Source organism: Ambystoma mexicanum, chromosome 11 (genome assembly GCF_040938575.1).
Source record: "Ambystoma mexicanum isolate Mex_15411 chromosome 11, UKY_AmexF1_1, whole genome shotgun sequence".
Classification (NCBI taxonomy): Eukaryota; Metazoa; Chordata; class Amphibia; order Caudata; family Ambystomatidae; genus Ambystoma; species Ambystoma mexicanum.
In genome coordinates, this window is record NC_090934.1 from 607,131,130 (window position 1) to 607,153,155 (window position 22,026).

General features: G+C 44.5%; 1 protein-coding gene across 1 annotated transcript in view; it reads left to right on the top strand.

Moving 5' to 3' along the window:
* Positions 1 to 22,026, top strand: part of SLC6A5 (solute carrier family 6 member 5) — a 426,034-nt gene that overhangs the window by 268,509 nt on the left and 135,499 nt on the right. The window contains exons 12-13 of the mRNA XM_069623483.1: positions 129 to 260; positions 513 to 612. Of these exons, the coding sequence (XP_069479584.1) occupies positions 129 to 260; positions 513 to 612 (232 nt within the window). The remainder of the gene's footprint in view (positions 1 to 128; positions 261 to 512; positions 613 to 22,026) is intronic.

The window sequence follows — 22,026 nt, forward strand, 5'->3', positions numbered from 1 at the left end:
GCTTCTGCTGCCTGTGAACGCGAATGTTAGTTAACATGGCCGAAAACGCCCGTTGTTATCATGATAAAGACATGGCACAGCCATGATGCTCTGACGTATGTGCATTTTTTTTATCTCGTTTATCCCAGTTTGCAACGATTGAGACGATAGTAACTTCAGTGTCGGACGAGTTCCCGAAGTACCTGCGTACCCACAAACCACTCTTCACCCTGGTGTGCTGTGTGGCCTTTTACATCATGGGCTTTCCTATGATCACCCAGGTATGGGTCTTGTGTCTGTGCAATGCCAGGAGAACCCCCTGCCAACAATGGGACCTATTTAGTGACAAATTGCGTTTATTATCAGTAAAATGAAGCCTCACATGATTTTATGCGATGTGGCATGCAATCCAGACAAATAGCGACCACTTTACTGCCACCCGGATGTGGGATTGGTGTAACCTGCATGGCTTGACTTTTAAATGATGAGCACTGGCTGTTATTGAAATGCACCTTTGCTCTAATGCGTTTCAGGGCGGAATTTACATGCTCCAGCTCGTGGACACATATGCAGCCTCTTACTCCCTGGTCATCATCGCAATTTTCGAGCTGGTTGGAATTTCGTATATTTATGGTAAGTCAATCGCGCTGTACACCGTTCCAATATAGAACCTTTGCCATATTGCCATCGAACCAAATCCTTTCCCTTCATCTTTAAAAAAAAATAATGATCTCTTTCTCTTTCGGAATGTATGTTTATCAGTCTACTTGTCTAGCTCTCCCTATGTTTTCACATATCCCAATCTCTTCAGCTGTCTGTAGTCGATATTTCCTTCCATCTACCTTGCTTTCTATATAGCTCCATTTATCTATGTTTTCCTATCCTAGAATCTGTCTGCTTGCAATTGCTCTTGCCTATCTATCTATCTATCTATCTATCTATCTATCTATCTATCTATCTATCTATCTATCTATCTATCTATCTATCTAGCTATTTTATTGTAAGTTTATAAAAATATTTCAATAACTTTTTTCTATCGTCTGAACAGAACATTCAGGTGCAACAGAGTATGGATAGATATAGAATACAACACATGGATAGATATACAAAAAATAAAAACACAGAGTGAGTAAACAGAATCAGAGATCTTATGTGGGCAACCAACATAGCGAATTAGAGATAGGTCGGAGCCAAAAGGCATGTTTTCATTGTTATTTTTTTACCAGAGAACGAGATCTCTCTATCTATCTATCTATCTATCTATCTATCTATCTATCTATCTATCTATCTATCTATCTATCTATCTATCTATCTATCTATCACTGTCTGCATCTATTGATCTATCGATCTCTATTTCTATCTTTATTATATATCTATCTTAATATTTATTAAAGCGTGGTGGTTGCTGCCCTATAGTTAAGGTGACTCACGAGTTACATAGGTAACCGAAAAAAATGAATTGCTAATAACTTTTGAACCCTGTGAAGGATTTAGCTGAAATTGTTCATGCCTGGGCCTCCCAAGACTGGAAAGTTCAGGAAAGATTTGTTAGAAAATAAGAAATGTATTAAGAAAACAAAAATAAGCAGATTCAGCTTACTCCCCATTAATTTTCCCATAGACAAAGAAGATCAATTTTTGCTCCTGCGCACAGGGAAAACCCCTGATTGGATTTGGACCAGGTCTGAAACAACCTGGGCATGAAGTGTTGACTCACAATCCTTTTGTGGTTTGGGGTTATTCGTCCAGTAGTTTTTAAATATTTGACCAAGAAGAGGATGCCCCCGGCTCTAAAAAAACAGTGATATCCCCATGGTGCGTTGCGTCAGAGAGGCTTTTCAAAAATGAAAAAGCCACCATCTTTTTATTTTCTGATACAAGATAGCCACAGATATACCCGCAAATATTGGAAAATGAAAAGCAGCAAAATGGCATTTGGAGGCAGAAACAGTGAAATGGCATCAGACTAGAAGTGGGGGGATGGGAGAGAGGGCACCATGTGAAAGTTTGGTGTTAGAGGTGGGCGAGTATGCAGCACAAATGTTTTCCCTTAGCTGCAAATATTTGCCGGGAGACCCTCGGCTACCTGAGAAGAAGAGATCGGCAATGAAAGTGTGTCACACGGAACAACAAGTGTTTGAGGGGGTATGGGAGAGGGCCAGGGAGGCAAATGGGAGGTTGTCGAAGCGGTGCGACCTGGTCACGAGGAGAGGGCCACTTGGTGATTGGAGGTTCAGGGGAAACATTTGTTTTCACTGTCTTTCCCGATAATTACAGCTATCCGAAACTACTGATAATCGTGGATACATGTAGTGCACTGGTATTATAGCTGTGAATATGGCGAAAAAGGTTTGAAAAAAAGAAAATAAATGAGAGAGGAAGAAGAGGAGGAAGTGGAGGGAAGCTTGAAAGAGAGCTGTGTGTCATCTGCACTGCATAACACTGGAAATGAGGAAAGAAGGCACAGATCAAATGGACTAGAGGGGCAAGGTAGATGTTGAAGCACCACAGAGAGAGGATAGAGCCCTTGGGCACGCTGCAGCTGGAGAGTGTGATGGGGAGTCAAAAGCTCCTAGTTGAATCTGGGAAGGATTGTCAGAGCGGAAGGAGGTCGACCAGTCCGGTGCTAGGTCTGTGATGCAAAGGGTATCATAGAGCTGATTTATAAGGGTGGCATGATTGATGGAAGGAGAGTTGAAATCGATATTTGAGAGCAAGTCTTCACGGGTGTTCAGGAGTGCAGTTTCTGTGCCTCTGGCTGCTCTGAAGCCAGACTGATGGTCATGGAGACAACCAACAGATTCAGTGTGGTGGATCAGCTGGGAGACAACCAGCTTCTCCAAGAGTTTTCTCAGAAAGGGGGTAATGGAGATAGGGCCGTAGATACATGCTTAATAAATACATTTTTAGGAAGCCCAAAGGAACTCCCCCAATTTTGTAATTTGTGCCATGAAATTGGTCTAATGACATTATCAAATGCTGCTTTGAGGTCCGTGCATGCTGAATATAGAGTTGGCTTCTTCTTTATGACCCTGGCATGCCATAGTGACGATATTAAACCATTTAATGTGGATCCCATCCCTGACCTGAAACCCGTTTGTTGTCTTTTAATTCTACCCGCTTTCTTTGCCCATTCATTCAGGTGTTGCAGGACTGAAGTTGTCAAGATTTTGCTGGACACGTTCATTAATGTAATAGGGCAGTAATTCAATGGATTTTGCCTGTCACCCATCTTATAGATAGGTAGTATATATGAGGTACGCCAAGAGTGAGGAATTCTGTTCTCCCTTATAATGCTCAAAATTAGACCATATAAAATAACTGACCGCAAGCTCAAATTCTAAGTTAGCATTCGATTACACGTGTTGTATGGACGTGCTGCTTTAGAATTTGTAGAACTCATTACGATGAGCTCTACATCATCTATCAAAAATGTTATTTCCCGTGCTTGGAGATCTTGCGACTCAAGGTGAGTTCCTGAAATTGAGTTGTTATTAAATAAGGTAGAATAAGCATTATACCAGATCTCCTCTGGCACTCGGTTTAAAAAAGCCATATTTCCTTCCTATTGACCTTCTTAATAAGTCTCCAGAAAGAGTGGGATTTCATATTAATTACAGTTGTTAACATAATTTAACTCTCTCCGAGGACCACTTTCTATTTATGCATTTTAGCTAATTTATATACAACTGGATGTAATTTCAATACTCAATCCTTTTTTCAATTCCAAACCTTTTAGCTCTCTTCTTAAAAGCCATTTTTTCTGTCGCATTTTGCAGTCAAAAGCACGGGCATGCGATTTCTTGTGCAACTGGGGGCCTTTTATCAGAATGGAGTCGTATAACTCATTGAGAGATGTAATGCAAGTGACCACTTCCCTTTGCCTGCCAGATTCAGATTCACTTTGACAATGATAGGCTGCATCTCCAATCTTCAGAGAACCTGTAAGAGGATTCAATTCAGCACTACAGCCAAGTTAACGCCTAGTCTAGAATACTGAATGAAAACCCTTATTGATATATCTTTAGGTCCAGTTCATGCGTCCTGGATGACTACCCTTGTATAACACCCCTCTCTTGGAATCCCCCTGACCCCACTGAGCCAAGAAGTAGTTCTGTTTTGCAAGTTTAAAAGGTTTATTTGATAAATTAAAATATATATATCACACTTTATAATAAATTAATAATTGAATATCACACTTAATCTGATATGGTAAATATTAACAACGGAGAATCTGGCACTAACACACTTCTTTATAATTACTAAGGAGTTGACAAGAAATGGATAAGGTAGCACACTGGTAAATAGGTACAGAAGTATAATGTGGTAGAAAACGCTTTATAGAGTTCAAATGGATGTAATGTTGAATGAAAATGCAATACAGAAAATACTCAATATGATTTCAACAAACAAGGTAATCACTTTTCTCTGGCAATCCCCTCCCCCCCTTGATGCAATGCAAGGAAATGGGAGGAAAGCACACAGTTCTCAGAAATGCAATCAATGTAATCAGTTCAATCCAGCAAGCTTAGACACAGAAAACAGATAGGAGTTTTGAAATCACAGGCCCAAATTCTTTGATATGTGCTAGCAATGGATGAGAAATATGCTGGAAACGCTTTTTAATTCCCTTTCAGAGGTTCAGGATGAGTGGTATCTAGTTAATATTAGTCCAGGCTCACACTAGCAATGATGCAGGGATAGTTAGCAGGTTAAACGAATTTCTGGCAAATGAAATGCAAACAGCAGCAGTTTTTACATGTGAAGAAATTGCAAATCGCGGTAAAATTCGCAGATGCGTGTTCCGCGATTGCGGTAAAACTATAAGAGGTAGGAATGCGGTTCTAGGTTCCTAGGAAAGCCTGGGATCTCAGCTTCCAAATAAAAGTTATTGCAAGTCTCTAACCCACACGGTTGCGGAGATATGAGCAATTTAGTAAAGGTCGTTTTTGGTTTTGTAAATTTTAAACGCACACTTTTTCAAAATGACAAGTGACAAATTTTTGCAGCAAGAATGACAGGTGACAGCTAGGAGGCAGTTCTACTTAGATTAAAATAGGATTGAATTATATTATTTTAACTAAGAGATTGGTTCTGCACAGTTTTCTAGGTACTCACACTATATTCTTGAGTGAAATGGGCCTCGCCATGGATCTGGTCAGGGTTTTGAACTGGACTCTGGTCTGGTCTGGCCTGGCCTCTCTAGGTACAGCACTGCTTTCTCCCTCTGGTCTGGTCTCTAGTTCTGGATAGATTGAAGTCTCTAGTTTGGCTTTCTGGAGGTTGATGGAGGTAGATATGGATTTTTCCGGCAGGGCTTCCAGCGGCAGATGGATTTTGAAGGTCCCTATCTGTCCTGTCTGTCTGCTTTTATGTGTTTAGAATGTGGGTGTGTTCTAGCATCACTGACCCTACCTCTCTCTCAGCTTCTAATTGGTCAAACTTCCATTCCTCCGCTTGATTGGCAAACTGAACTGTGAGTCAGATTGATGTCATTTTACAGCCTGCAGAAAGTCCACTCCTCCTGTCAACTTACACACAAATCTAGATTTGAAACAAATACATATTTGCAGAGGTACATATTGTTTTAAAATCATATGCACCCATCATGCATTACAGGAGGTATCCCCTGTTCAAACTCTGCTCTTCCTGGGAGCTTGCATTCAGAACTGGCACATATTTCACTTTTTAACTGCTTTTTCAATTTCCGACATGGACCCAACTTTACATACATGTGTGCAGGGGGTAGGGACATTAACTGATGAAGTTTCAGATTTTTAACATGCACACATTTAGAGTAATATCCACTTTTCCGCTAAAACCCCCCTGAACATACCACCGGTTCCTACCACGTCTTAAACTGTGGGCAGAAAAATCACAAGAATTATGGTATCATTTATAAAATTTTCACATGTCCGCTCTATGAGTTATTCATCTTTTTATAAAACCATATCCTTGCTGCAGGGGTGTGTCTTTTCAGGTCACATGGTACAGAAACCAGTCTTTCCAGTTTCTGCCAAGCCAGCTTGCTTCTCACAGGCAGTGCTCCTCCCAGCTCCTGCCAAGAGGAAGCTACAATTTACGACTGCGGTAATAAAAACCTTTGCCTGAGTGAAGAGGGCTTTGTTCACTCTCTTGCAGAGCACAGATAATTCAATTATCAGATAGATGGCATATCCTTAGCCTGGGCAGCAAAAGGAAGGTTGGCCTGGGAACACAGTGGTGACTCAAGTTTCACTCCTGATGGGTAGTTGCTAGGCAAAATCAAGTTCCTTAAGCCAGACCTTCAGCTAACTTTTTGTTGCTTTTAAAATAACTTGTAATTTTACACATGCAGCTAGAATGCTGATTCTAAGTGCAAAACTATGACATTTCAACAGTTACAAAGGCATGTGACACCAAACATAGGTCACTCATTTAATTTAACATTTTCGATTTTGGTGGTTTTAAATCCAGTTGTAGTTAGGCTTAAGCTGCTGACTCCATAGCATTTTTGTTATAAGCATTGTTTTTGGGCTCTTCATTTCCCAGATTTTGTAGGCACACAAAACTCCATTCTGCCAAATGTCTGCTGGTGTTCAGTGAATATTTTGCACATGTTGCACTGTTAGAAATAGGCATTTTGACTTGCCTTCAGAAACACACAGAGTGGTTTTAAAACGCCGGCTTTTGGATAGTGGTGAGTACTGGTACTGCACTCATTTTTGGGATTTAAGAAATGAATTCCCCACACTTCTAGGTTGCATTTGGCAATCAGCATTGCCATTCCCAATGGTTTCAGACTACTGTGCGGGTAGTCCAATGGTGGTTTTAAAGCGCTTTGAAGCTAACCGGCGCTACTGTTTTTCCTTTGGCAACCCATTTCCCTCATGGCAACCCGGCCTTTCATTCTCGCACTGGTGGGTGGCAAGTGAGGCAACCATTTTGGTGGGCGCACAAACTGCGCAGCTTTCCTGGATTTCAGCGCACATGTGGGTTTTCCGCCATCTTGAATTTTCTAAGCCCACAGCACCAAATGTTGTAGCAGGGTAGCTTAAACGTGGGTCAGGACACCCAACAAGTCCCCCCCACGCGACTGCACTTTGAATTTGAGTTGATGGGGAGTCGCGTGCACAAGGGTTTTGACCCATGCACCGGTCTGTCCGCATAATCTTCTTCCTCTTCTGTAGATGGCACAGTTCAGCATCTTCTTCTCCATCCGGTCAGATCGATCAGTTCTCCTCGCCGGTCCTGATGGGAAGATTGGGCGGTACCCCGGGCCCGTTGTGTCTTTGCTCCCGGTCTCCGGATCGTCCTTCTTGGTCATCCTTCATGGTTTCATCTCTCCTAGGATGATAAAGGAAGAGCGGCAATATCTACTCATAGACGATTTTTTTTTTCCACCACTGTTGAGATAGTGGGGCGGCATATGCATTTCATCATAACGAAACATTACATTCTTATTTTGAAAAAAAAACAGTATCACTAGAGACAGTTTCATGTAAATCCCAGTATGTTAGAGACTAGATGTGGTATGTTTTATGATTGGAACTGAATTAGTCTGATACAGTACCCGCTAGGATTCCAGAGGATTCCTCCAGTTGTTGCAGAGTGTGCCTGGGATGGCAACATTTCAACTGGTTTATGTGGACCCACTTGTCTTCCCCCTCTGCCGAACCACCTTTGGGGATGCGGATCTTGTAGGCCACAGGGGAGATCTTATCGACGATCTCAAAGGGTCCCTTCCATGTAGGCAAAAATTTGCGCTGCTTGGCCTGGTTCCTTTGGAAGTTGTATAGATAGACCCGGTCTCCCACCTGATATTCCTTCCTGGAAGTTTTCAGGTCATAATGGGTCTTCATGCTATCAGTCGATCTTTCTAGATTCCGCTGAGCGTAAGCAAAAGCATGTTGAAGGTGTTTCCTTAAATTCTCCACATACTCATGAGTAGTGGAGGCATTTATTAGTGTCTGCTCTTGGGTCCGGTAGAGCAAATGCTGAGGAAGCACCATCTTGCGCCCAGTCATCAACTCAAATGGTGACATTTTGGTTGCAGATGAAGGGGTAGATCTGATGGCCATTAGGACCAGAGGTAATCGGATATCCCAACTTGGCCCAGAATCTGCCACAAACTTCTTTAATATGCTCACAATTGTCCGGTTATATCTCTCTACTGCCCCAGAAGAAGCTGGTCTATAAGCAATATGCAGCTTTCTCTTGACCCCCAGTATCTCCCACATCTTTGTCATTACCTCACTGGTGAAGTGGCTACCTCTGTCTGACTCAATCCTTTGAGGTAGACCAAAACGGGAAAAGATGTGGTTAATCATCAAGGCAGCTGCAGTTTCTGCCTTGCAGTTTGGGGCTGGGAGACATTCCACCCACTTGGTAAACAAGCATGTCACAGTCAACATGTACTTATTCCCCCTAGCCGAGCGAATCACAGGGCCCACAAAGTCGATTTGTAAATCTGACCATGGCAGTGTCATTCCCCTCTTTTGTAAAGGCGCCCGGTGTGTGAGGGATGTCGGCTGAAATTGTGCACACACAAGACAACCCTTCAAATATTGGTTGAGGTCCTGGCCCATGTGTGGCCAGTATGCAACCTCTCTTAAGATTTCCAATGTTGTGTGAAACCCCCTATGACCGGCAGTGGCCGCATCATGGGCGTGACTTAACATCAGGCTTCGGAATGAGGTAGGAACCACCCACTGATCGTGGCCAGCTTTGGATTTCCTTACCAACAACCCGTCTTGGATTCTGAACATTTTTGGACATTTCATCAACACTCTTAGGTCCTCTTTCCCAGTGTAATCGGTATCCGTCAGGGGAAAGTTCTCAGGGTCCTCAAGGTGCTGGTAAAATTTACCAATTATTGGATCCCCCTTCTGAGCAGTAATCAAATCAGCATCAGGGGTCTCCTTACTCCATTGTGCAATTGAGAGGTCGTTGTGAGCATTTGTCTGGGACCTAGTGATTGCAGTGACCTGGATTTCCCCCACCAGGGACTCAATCTCAATTAGATCCCCTTGGATGGCCCCGGTTTTGGCCAGCTGATCAGCTAAGTCATTTCCAGTTTTGTCTGGTCCCTCTACTTTGGAATGACCCTTGATCTTCTTCCAATAGATGGTCATCCCATTCGAGGTGACCAGATCATCAATGTTTTGGATCAACTTCCCATGTTTCAAGGGTTTGTTGTTAGCACATAACATGCCTCTGGTTTTCCAATTAACCAGGTGCTCCACGAACCCGTTCCGTACATAATCCGAATCTGTGATTATGACCAGTTCGTGGAGTTGATGCTGGACAGCAGTGAGGATGGCCTGATGCACAGCCATCAATTCTGCCACCTGACTACTTCGGGGACCAATTTTGAATCCGGCGGAGGGTTCTGGGGACTCATTCACCCATGCATTCCCTACGCCGGCCACTAGTTCTTTCTCCCCGTTGTAGTCAACATGGTAAGAGCATCCATCCACATAGACAGTGGGCATTCCCTCACACTTGTCTTCTTCAAAGACTTTGTGTGGGGAATTAAGGTATGCCTCCATGTTGTCCTTTATTTTTAGACTTTCGTCCTCGAGACAGTTTTCTCTGGCACAATCATGCAAGTCAGCCAGACCTTGCGCGAGGGGACTCTTCTTGTTTTGGCCATATCTGACCTCCACAGGAAAGCCTTGCATTGACAGAATCCAGGAAGTAATTCGGGAATTACTCACATTTCCGGCCGGGATTCTGTCACTTTGGAGATATTGCAGAGGCTGGTGTGGAGTCTCCACTATGATGTGTTCCCCCTGGATAAACGGGCGGTAATTCTTCAATGCCCACACCGTTGCCAGGAGTGCCTTCTCACAATCGTTGAATTTTTCCTCCACAGAGGATAAAGTTTTGCTCGCATAGGAGATTACTTTATTGACCTTGTCATGCTTTTGGTATAATACTGCCGTCAAGCACGTATTAGAGAACCCTGTCTCCAGGAAGAACTCCTTGTTTCTGACAGGGTAAGCTAGGCAAGGCGCTTGTGAGAGGCTTCTCTTGAGTTGTCTTACTGCCTCGGCTTGTTCTGGACCCCATTCCCACTTGACCCCCCCCTTCAGGAGATGAATCAGGGGTCTGGTGATCTCTGCGTAGCCCTCAATGAACTTTCTGCTGTAATTAGTCAGTCCAAGGAGGCTCCTTAGTTCCCGCAGAGTTGTGGGGTCTTTCAGTTTCTGAAGTGCTTCCACTTTCTTTTCCTGGGGACAGAGGCCCTGAGGAGTAATCTCATGCCCCAAGAAATTAACACGGGTTCTACACCACTGTGCTTTTTGAAAGGAAAGTTTTGCTCCGGCGGCCCTCAACTGTGTCAGAACATAACGGATCTCCGCTATGTGTTCCTCCACAGATGAACTTTTGATGAGGACATCATCTACATAAGCCAGGTTACCCCTCGTACCCAGGTCGGGCATGGCCTTATGTAGGAAAATATTGAACTCATTACCGGAGTTAAGGTATCCGAAGGGAGTCCGGGTCCATGTGTACTGCTGGCCCCCAAAGGTAAAAGCCAGCTTGTATTGGTCCTCCCTACTGACAGGCACGGTCCAGTATCCATTGGTCAGGTCTATTGCAGTGAATACCTGTGACCCCTGAATCTGGGCCAGCCCTTGGTCAATGTAGGGAAGAGGCCATCGGGAAGTGTGGACCCGTTTGTTGAGCTCCCTGAGGTCAGCGCAGAGTCTCCACTGGCCGTTTGGCTTCAATATTCCCAGCACCGGATTATTGAAGGTGCTGTGGACTGGACGGATTATTCCCCGGGACTCAAGGTTCTTAATTATTTCAGTAAGGGACTCCATTGATGCGAGAGGCAAGCGATATTGCTTCACAAACACTGGAGTCATGCCAGGGTCCGTGGGGATTGTTGTGGTGTGGATGTCGGTGCGACCACAGTCATATGAGTCTACCGCAAAGAGATCTTGGAAATCCAAGAAAACTTGTTTCAACTTTTGCTTTTGTTCCAGAGTCACACAGGCATCAGCTAGGTTGACTCTCTCTTCCACCATCTGCCTGAAGCCTGGAAAGACTTCTGGTTTGGCTATCTCCGCGGCCTCCTCCAGCTGGGTGGAGAAGTCCCTGGTCAGAGTGCTGATTTGGACCGGAGGCTTCAGGTGGGAAAGGCAGCCCTCATGGACCTGGAAAATCACCTCATCCCTCCTGAAGTCACAGGTCACATCTTCCTTACCATAGGGGCAGGAAGTGTACACCAGGAAGTTCCCCCCATGCCGGGTAAAAATCCTGTCTGGTGTTGCGTTGTCATCACTGTCACTGTCAAAACAGTCCTTGGGGATGGGTCCTAACAGTTCATTTACAAGATCAATGGAGAAATGTCGGTCATCAACCGCCATTCCAATAATGGTGCCTGCGGCTAGAGTAATACTCTTTAAGTCGCTGTTATCCACCTCTATTAGAATGGGGTCATGTTCTATGTTGACTAATGGAGTCGGGTTTACCCCCAACCCTTGCTGTTGGAGAGAAGCATTTAGATGTATGTAAGCATCAGGGTTTTTCAACTCTTGTCCCCTTTTAACTTTCACTTCCAGGGAGAATTGTCGGGTCCTTTCTGGGATGGTGACTTCCTCTTTAACCTGAATTTCAACTGCATAAGGTAGCAATTGAGCTGACCTAAATGCTTTTTCTGGATCATCAAAGCCCATGGGATTATCCGCTAATCGGGACCAAGCTTTGAAGTTTATTAGGTCCAAACTAATGGCAAAGCGATTGAGAATGTCACTGCCTAAGTAAAAGGCGGCAGGGACGTCTCGCACGACCCAACAATTATGGACTATGCTCTTGTTGCCAATGGAGATTTTGAGCATACACCTGCTTGGCAGGAGATGTTTGGAATTAGGTACTTCCAGGTCCATTTCCCATTTGTCTATCAGTTTGAAGGTGGGAATGGCTGGTTCTTTTGGGAGTTGGCGAAACATGGCTTCGCTGATGAAGCTCTTACCGTTGTTCACACACACTCGAGCGAGAACAGAGTCCTTCCCATCATTTAACTGAACAGGGATGAACAACTGCTCTCCAATTTGCTGAATATCAGCCAGGCTCTGAGCTGATTTCACATCTTTCTGGACTATAGGAGTGGGAGTTTCAGATTGTGGATTGGTATAGAATTTCAGAGTGTTTCCTTCCAGCGTGGAGTACCACTTTAGACTGGAAGGAAGGTTGATTTTCAGAAATAGAGAGGACCCCCCATCACCAGTCTGTTGTCCTACTGCTATTACTGTCACGTCTGGAATTTGGCTATTCTGGAAGTGAAATTCTACTTGGTCAGATTTTTGTTCAACCATGTGGCATGTGCCGTTTAAACTAACATGGTTGACACTCTGTTTTAATTTTATTGGTCGGCTAGTCTGGGTCCAGAGGACCTTGTTTACACAATCTATTAGGGGTGACAACCTTCTCAGGAGGTCATTCCCTAGTAAACAAGGGGTGCCCTCTGGGGTCACAACTATGACCGGGTGTTTCAACTTATGTCGCCCAATTTTAATGTCCAAGTCTGCAGTCCCCTCAATGGGAATTTCCTTCCCGTCAAAGTTCTGCAGTTGTCCAGGAAGAGAGGTGAGAGGAATTTGGTAATTCTCTCCCCTTCCTGCATTCAGTTCGTCAAAGGCCCTTCTGGACAGAAGGGTAGCTTGAGATCCAGTGTCCACCAGTGCCGAGATTGTACCCTGCCCCTGTACTTGTACCGGGGCATAATATCTTCCCTCCTTCTCCTCAAGGGGGCACAGATAATGTACATTTTTGGACAACTGGTGGGCTAACTTTCTGGTTTTGGACATCGCTAGCGAGGAGATTTGGGCAGAATTCTGTGGAGAGTCTTGGGAATCTGAAAGAAAAAATTTGCAACTGGAGATCAGAGCCATTGTGGGTTCCCCTGGCTCCGTTTCTGGGCCGCCCCCCCCTTTTTGGAGGCAGTCGCCAGGATGGGTTTGAACCAGGGGATTTTCTTGCTGTTGGTTCTGGGATGAGATGGTGGGCGGCGGTAGCTCAGTCTCCACATCTCCCCAGTCTGGATTTGCATCCCTAGGGACCCATTTTTCTTTGGGAGGAGTTCCCCCCTCTCTGAAGGAGAAGATCCTTTTCCCAGGATCCTCTGAGGATCCCTCTCCCTCAAATTGGAAGATCTGTACCTCCTCCTCAAACTGAGTCTGTTTGGGTCTTTTGTTTCTCCTACCCCCCCTCTGCTCCTTAGGAGGCAGACTTTCAGGGGCAAGAGATTTTGTTTCCGGTTCCTGGGTTTCCAGGGGCTGTTTACAAGTGAGGAAGGAAGCTTCCTCCAAGGCTTTACACCCCCCTTCCCTTTGTGCCTCCTCCCTGGGAACCGGTGAGTTATCGGGGTGCTGCCCCCGTCATTGTTCTGGAGCACCAGGTCCAGAGTTGGGTGCGTTCCGCGCCGGCATGCTGATCTGAGGGTTCTGCTGCGCCCTCAGTATATGACCCATATCCCGCGCCATGTTTTGAACCTGGCGCTCTAACTGGGAAACCCGCTCAGGCTGATACGGGGCCCTGTTTTCTCCCCTGGGCTGATCCCGGGAAGGGTAGCTGTCCCTCCTCTGGTAGTACCCCGGGTTGGGAAGATTTGGGTACCCCTCCACCCTTGGCCTCCCCTCTCCCGGATTCAGTGGTCTGGGCTCAGGGAATTGAGGAAAGAAGGATGGATGATTTTGGGGTTGGAAGTCGGGTGGATATCTGGGGAAAAAGTTCTGCCCAGGGTTTGGTAAATTTCTGCCCTCCTGTGGGAAGTTTGGAGGGAAGTTCCCTGGGTTAGGTGCTTGTCTGGATCCCCCCCCTTGGGCTGGAGGAGTCCACACATAACCCAGGATGGGTCGATTTCCCTTGTAACGGGGACCTACATAATCAGGAGAGCGAGGGACCCCATTTGTGGGGCTGCCTCCCTGGCTCCCTGTCTGTGACTGGCCCGAGGACCTTCTGGGCCTAGCATTATTAGGTGCAGGTAGGTTTTTAGGCCCCCCCATCTCCAAATCCAAAACAGGGGTGACCTTTACCTCTGCCACCTTGGCAGCAGCAGGGGTGCTGTTGGCTTTGGGGTTTTTCTGGGCATTGCTTTTATTTTCTATGGGCTTCTGCACCTCATAGATGCGGGTAGCCTGTTCAATGACCCAGTCTAAAGATCTTTTCTCGTGAAAATCCCTCACGAGCTGGGTCATGATATATTTGGGCAAGGCATGGAAAAACGTGTTTATAAATTCACGGCTATCCGTGCGCACCCTTCTTGTGGTCTGTGCAAAAGCCCGCTTTAACTCCTGCACAAATTCTTGTGGGGCCTGATCCTCCCCACATTGCAAATTGTAGGCTGCCTTGCGAGCCTCTTGAGGATTTCTGTGAACAGAAAAATGTTTCAGGATGGCCGCCTTATAGGTGGACCATCTTAAATGATTTTGGTCCTCCAGCCCCGCAAAGAAACTGGAGTATTCCGGGGAGAAGGTCCACTTTACATATTGAATGCAGCTTTGGCTGTCCTTCAAATGGAAAGTCTCCATCATTTGTTCAAACAACTCTAAGTGCTCCCAAACAGAATACTTAGCGTTCTTATGGTAAGGCGTGATGACGCTCCTGATCGCCTTAATCTGCTTTAAGGGGTCCTTGAGCAAGGCCCTTTTTGCCTTATTGGCCTTTTTGGTTCGGGTAACCCTTGTCCATTCTTCGTCGGACTCAGAGGCACTGCTCCCAGAGGTTCCCGTCTGTTCTTCCAGGTTTTCCCGGATTCTGCGAGCCTGGGAATGGCTGGCAGAATGTGGGGACCTGGTCTCCTGTGTCCTGCGCAGTTCAGAGGTGTCTTCAGATTCCTCCTTGCTGTCAGGATTTGATGGGTACCCCCTCCACTGACCTAACTGGGCAGAGGTTTTCAGGATGCCCTTAATGGGCCTACTCTCCTGGGGTTCCCCACTGAACTGTATTGTACTTGGGTGCCCATACCCGGATGCCCACCCCTCCATTCCTGAGTGGTACTGGCCTATGAGCCCCATACTCTTAGCTGGATAGTAATCTGCCATCCCTGTGGCCCTGTGCTCATGTGCGCCAGGGGACATGGGGGTGGCAGAGTCCAGGGACTGAGAGGTATGAGGGCCTCTGGTACTAGGGCTCCTGAGGTTATGCTCCGGAGTTTCCATTTCCCAGCGAACCTCATCTCTATCCGCCCCTGCTCCCTGTTGCAATGCAAGAGCCTGCATTTGTGCCTTCAGTTCCTCTGTTAAGGCCTTACTCGACTCTATCAGTTTCTCCTGCATCGCTACCTGTTGCTGGAGCCTATCATTGTGTTGACAGAGGGCCTCATTCTCCCTCTGTGCTTCCTGGTTGGTCCTGGAGAACTGGGCCAGTCTTTGCTGCAGGAGGTTTACCTCCTGGGCAATGTCCCTATTGGCCTGCTCCTTTCTTGCTAGAGCATCTTCCACCCTTCTGGTGTGCTCTACCAAGTTCTGGTTTTCTTTTTGGAGATCTCCCAGCCCCTGGAGGGCCAGGTGATTTTCTTCCATTTTTCTTTTTAAATGGCAGACTTCCTGGCCTAAGGCGTCTCTTTCCTGACTAAGAGCCTGCATTTGTGCCGCCAGGTCGTCCCTTTGCCTTTGGAAGGCACCAGCTTTTTGGCGCTCCTCATCAAACTCTGCCTGGGTATCCAGGTCTTTCAAGATCAGCTTGTTGCTCTCTACCTTCACTCTATCTAGATGACTTTGCAGGGTGGCTACCTGCTCCGTGCATGCCCTGTTAAAGTCTAATTGTTGCTCCAGCTTTTTCTGGCTCTGCAGTAAGGAGTCCAAACTGTCTTGGTGCTCCTTCTGCAGGGCCAGAAATCGGGTATCCTGGTCTGTCTTTTCCTGTTGTAGGATGCCCATATCCTCTTTTATTTTAATGATATATTGCCTACTATTATTTTCTGCCTCCTGGCTCCTCTGCAGCCTCTGCTCAGAAGAGTCCAGATCAGATTGGGCCTTCTGTAATGCCATCTGTTGCCTATTTGCCAGATTTTGGCTTTCAGCACATCTATCCTGCATGTCTCCCATATATAGGTACAGGTATGCTGCTATCCTGGCAATTTTATTGTGTTCCTCTTTGGCTTTAGGAGCCATATATAGTTCACTCAGGGCCACATGTAAGGGACCCTGATCTCTATATATATCTGACCCTGTTTCAGTGACCTGTTGTGTGATGGCCTGCAACCACACATCCTGGCCCTGTTCGGTCCATTCACCTCTCACAAATAGCTTATGCAAGAGGTGCTCTCTGGCTATTTTCATGTCTACTAAGGTCGTCATTCTAGAGATTGGTCTCTGTCCTGACTTACAGAAGTTTGTATTTTATTTTTGCAGAACAGAACTTTTCTTGGAGTGTCCCTTTTGAGGAATGCTTCACAGCGTAATGCAGCGTGGTGATCCGACCGGGTGTATGTATCCCGTCAGTTAGCACACTGTATTAAGCTGCACAACTGGTAAATCTAACCCAACGTCCCGGACGAGCCCCCACTTTGTAAGAGGATTCAATTCAGCACTACAGCCAAGTTAACGCCTAGTCTAGAATACTGAATGAAAACCCTTATTGATATATCTTTAGGTCCAGTTCATGCGTCCTGGATGACTACCCTTGTATAACACCCCTCTCTTGGAATCCCCCTGACCCCACTGAGCCAAGAAGTAGTTCTGTTTTGCAAGTTTAAAAGGTTTATTTGATAAATTAAAATATATATATCACACTTTATAATAAATTAATAATTGAATATCACACTTAATCTGATATGGTAAATATTAACAACGGAGAATCTGGCACTAACACACTTCTTTATAATTACTAAGGAGTTGACAAGAAATGGATAAGGTAGCACACTGGTAAATAGGTACAGAAGTATAATGTGGTAGAAAACGCTTTATAGAGTTCAAATGGATGTAATGTTGAATGAAAATGCAATACAGAAAATACTCAATATGATTTCAACAAACAAGGTAATCACTTTTCTCTGGCAATCCCCTCCCCCCCTTGATGCAATGCAAGGAAATGGGAGGAAAGCACACAGTTCTCAGAAATGCAATCAATGTAATCAGTTCAATCCAGCAAGCTTAGACACAGAAAACAGATAGGAGTTTTGAAATCACAGGCCCAAATTCTTTGATATGTGCTAGCAATGGATGAGAAATATGCTGGAAACGCTTTTTAATTCCCTTTCAGAGGTTCAGGATGAGTGGTATCTAGTTAATATTAGTCCAGGCTCACACTAGCAATGATGCAGGGATAGTTAGCAGGTTAAACGAATTTCTGGCAAATGAAATGCAAACAGCAGCAGTTTTTACATGTGAAGAAATTGCAAATCGCGGTAAAATTCGCAGATGCGTGGTCCGCGATTGCGGTAAAACTATAAGAGGTAGGAATGCGGTTCTAGGTTCCTAGGAAAGCCTGGGATCTCAGCTTCCAAATAAAAGTTATTGCAAGTCTCTAACCCACACGGTTGCGGAGATATGGGCAATTTAGTAAAGGTCGTTTTTGGTTTTGTAAATTTTAAACGCACACTTTTTCAAAATGACAAGTGACAAATTTTTGCAGCAAGAATGACAGGTGACAGCTAGGAGGCAGTTCTACTTAGATTAAAATAGGATTGAATTATATTATTTTAACTAAGAGATTGGTTCTGCACAGTTTTCTAGGTACTCACACTATATTCTTGAGTGAAATGGGCCTCGCCATGGATCTGGTCAGGGTTTTGAACTGGACTCTGGTCTGGTCTGGCCTGGCCTCTCTAGGTACAGCACTGCTTTCTCCCTCTGGTCTGGTCTCTAGTTCTGGATAGATTGAAGTCTCTAGTTTGGCTTTCTGGAGGTTGATGGAGGTAGATATGGATTTTTCCGGCAGGGCTTCCAGCGGCAGATGGATTTTGAAGGTCCCTATCTGTCCTGTCTGTCTGCTTTTATGTGTTTAGAATGTGGGTGTGTTCTAGCATCACTGACCCTACCTCTCTCTCAGCTTCTAATTGGTCAAACTTCCATTCCTCCGCTTGATTGGCAAACTGAACTGTGAGTCAGATTGATGTCATTTTACAGCCTGCAGAAAGTCCACTCCTCCTGTCAACTTACACACAAATCTAGATTTGAAACAAATACATATTTGCAGAGGTACATATTGTTTTAAAATCATATGCACCCATCATGCATTACAGGAGGTATCCCCTGTTCAAACTCTGCTCTTCCTGGGAGCTTGCATTCAGAACTGGCACATATTTCACTTTTTAACTGCTTTTTCAATTTCCGACATGGACCCAACTTTACATACATGTGTGCAGGGGGTAGGGACATTAACTGATGAAGTTTCAGATTTTTAACATGCACACATTTAGAGTAATATCCACTTTTCCGCTAAAACCCCCCTGAACATACCACCGGTTCCTACCACGTCTTAAACTGTGGGCAGAAAAATCACAAGAATTATGGTATCATTTATAAAATTTTCACATGTCCGCTCTATGAGTTATTCATCTTTTTATAAAACCATATCCTTGCTGCAGGGGTGTGTCTTTTCAGGTCACATGGTACAGAAACCAGTCTTTCCAGTTTCTGCCAAGCCAGCTTGCTTCTCACAGGCAGTGCTCCTCCCAGCTCCTGCCAAGAGGAAGCTACAATTTACGACTGCGGTAATAAAAACCTTTGCCTGAGTGAAGAGGGCTTTGTTCACTCTCTTGCAGAGCACAGATAATTCAATTATCAGATAGATGGCATATCCTTAGCCTGGGCAGCAAAAGGAAGGTTGGCCTGGGAACACAGTGGTGACTCAAGTTTCACTCCTGATGGGTAGTTGCTAGGCAAAATCAAGTTCCTTAAGCCAGACCTTCAGCTAACTTTTTGTTGCTTTTAAAATAACTTGTAATTTTACACATGCAGCTAGAATGCTGATTCTAAGTGCAAAACTATGACATTTCAACAGTTACAAAGGCATGTGACACCAAACATAGGTCACTCATTTAATTTAACATTTTCGATTTTGGTGGTTTTAAATCCAGTTGTAGTTAGGCTTAAGCTGCTGACTCCATAGCATTTTTGTTATAAGCATTGTTTTTGGGCTCTTCATTTCCCAGATTTTGTAGGCACACAAAACTCCATTCTGCCAAATGTCTGCTGGTGTTCAGTGAATATTTTGCACATGTTGCACTGTTAGAAATAGGCATTTTGACTTGCCTTCAGAAACACACAGAGTGGTTTTAAAACGCCGGCTTTTGGATAGTGGTGAGTACTGGTACTGCACTCATTTTTGGGATTTAAGAAATGAATTCCCCACACTTCTAGGTTGCATTTGGCAATCAGCATTGCCATTCCCAATGGTTTCAGACTACTGTGCGGGTAGTCCAATGGTGGTTTTAAAGCGCTTTGAAGCTAACCGGCGCTACTGTTTTTCCTTTGGCAACCCATTTCCCTCATGGCAACCCGGCCTTTCATTCTCGCACTGGTGGGTGGCAAGTGAGGCAACCATTTTGGTGGGCGCACAAACTGCGCAGCTTTCCTGGATTTCAGCGCACATGTGGGTTTTCCGCCATCTTGAATTTTCTAAGCCCACAGCACCAAATGTTGTAGCAGGGTAGCTTAAACGTGGGTCAGGACACCCAACAAACCCTAATGTTTCAGTTTGATGTGATCACAAAATGTCTTCTGTCATTTAATTCAAAGTTGCTTAAAAGTGCGGTTGCCTCAAATTGAATACATAGCATGTTTAGATGTGATATGAGGCATGGATGATCATTTAGTTCTGTAGTTTTAATTTAAAGAAAAACACTCTTTAAACATTGAGTCTGAGTCTGGGGCGAAGATGTTATCAATGTTTGATTTACTTTCTCGTCTCCTCCAAGTTGGGGATGTAGACAAATTGCCTATTATGTTACCATTTAATTTTTTTGAGTTTCATTCTTTTAAACATCTTGGCCAAGTTGCACCTTGTTTCGCCATGCTCTTTCCCCATTGACTTGAGTCTAACTTCACTTACAATTATCTCCTTGGTTCTATCCGAGCAATAACAGTTAACCCCCCACCCCCATTGATAACATTGTCATAATACCCTCTATATAGCACGCGGTCATGATGTTATTGAAATCATCCAAAATGTCTCCCAAATTATCATGGGCAGGGTTCCAGCAAACATTATTTACAAACATGGCTCTTGCAGACCATCCACCTTGAAACACTTGTGTATAGGCATGTTATAAATGCCATACCATATCGAATCATATCGCCCAACCCAGGTAGTTTGACGGTTACAATTATGTTGTTGGCCAGTGCTATTAATAATCCTCAGGAAGGTCTGACCACCAACCCCTTCTAGCTGACTTCATGAATACATTATACCCCTCCATAGGGACCTTTGTTACCAGCCAGATTTCTTGTAATAATAATAATAAGTCAAACAGATATATACAAGGAAAGACTGAGGGTTGGGCTACAGCGTTGTTATACCCTCTGCAATTCCAGGATATTAATTTGCTTGTATTTTGCTATGGGGGACTGGCAGAGTGGTGTGTACCTGATGTTAACAGGGCTGATTCCATCCAAGGCTAATCACATATGTAAAGCTTTGACTTCTGGCCCTGTTCTGGCACCAAGACTATTCCCGACCCAGATCTTTACAGTTTAAACTGATGCTGCCACTTTGGAAGTTGCATACGACTTCCGGACCTATAGCCGGATTTAACCTCACCAAGGGTTTGGGACTATACACATCAAAAGGTTGTGGCAACAAATGCTTCAGTGTACCCTCATGATTACAGCAAATATTAATTGTGAGTGCAAATGCAACATGGCCAAGTCCAGTCTTTCCGATATAAACTCCACCTGATTAATGCCACTTGACTGGACCAAGCGCAGTGCTGGAATGGAGTGTATTATATTCAAGATGTGCATCCATTTTAATGGTGAAGCATCATCTTTAGGCCACAATACTTCCATACGGAAAGATTTGCTCTGCCCGGCTTCAATTACTTTGTTTGGGGTTGCAGAGATTGAAAATGTACAAAGCCCAGTTACTGAGATTGGCATACTATTGCAACCCATTTTTCTCCCCAAACTCTCCAGATAATTCCACCAATTGTGGTTGGATTGTTATTTCCTATTCCAAAACAGGCAGCAAATTCAGCTCTTCGCCCTCTCCTGGTTGACTAAAGCTTGTCTGACCAAATACAAAGCTATGTCTTTTTCGGTTGTCTTGGCGAGTCCTTAATCTGCAATAACTCCTTAGATGTATATCTTTGCATTTATTTCTTCTCGCTTTGGCACCTTTTCTTTAATTTCAATGTGAACAGGGACTGGTTGTAACTTTAGAGAACACAACACATTCCATGAAGAACAGTTGTTGGTATTTTTCTTGTTTTTTTATTTTTGTTTTTTTACTTTCACCATTTTATTTGAGTTAGTTCCTCAGTTGACAGTTTCCAGTGCCATCTCCAAGCATAGACACATTTGGCGTTACTCTAAGTCTCACATTTCCTAGTTGTGCCGCAGTTACGTAACAAATTACTCAGCTGTTCACTATCTGAGAGACATCTTAAACAGTTCACCTGAGTCCAAATCCACACCATACTTACAAAGCCTTTGTTGATGTCTCGCTAACCTGTTGAAAATCAATCGTGTGAACTTTATTGGCAATCTTTTTGAGAAGATCCAAATTATAGCCCACTTCATCCTTTAGTTGGTCATAAAGCGTTTTGAGTGATTGTCAGACCCAAGTAAGTGTGTCTACTGGTATGGAGGAGAGCTTCAGGCCTGAATGCTGTGGGTTAATATGCAGAGTCCCAGTTGCCAGTGTTTTAAACAAGTCATTGTTTTGACCATTTGGTATGTGGATTGCTTCGAGAGAGCTTTGACTGATCGATTGTGTCAGCCTCCCCAACCCCCTCTCACCTTCAGTTGTATATATGAGTAATTTTCTTGCATAATAGTCTTGCACATGTTTATAAACGATTAATCAAGAGGACTATTGGGAAAGTAGGGGGACAGTTTCACAGTCAAAGCGGATCCCACCATATGTGTAATGATAGTTGGAGCATTGCCC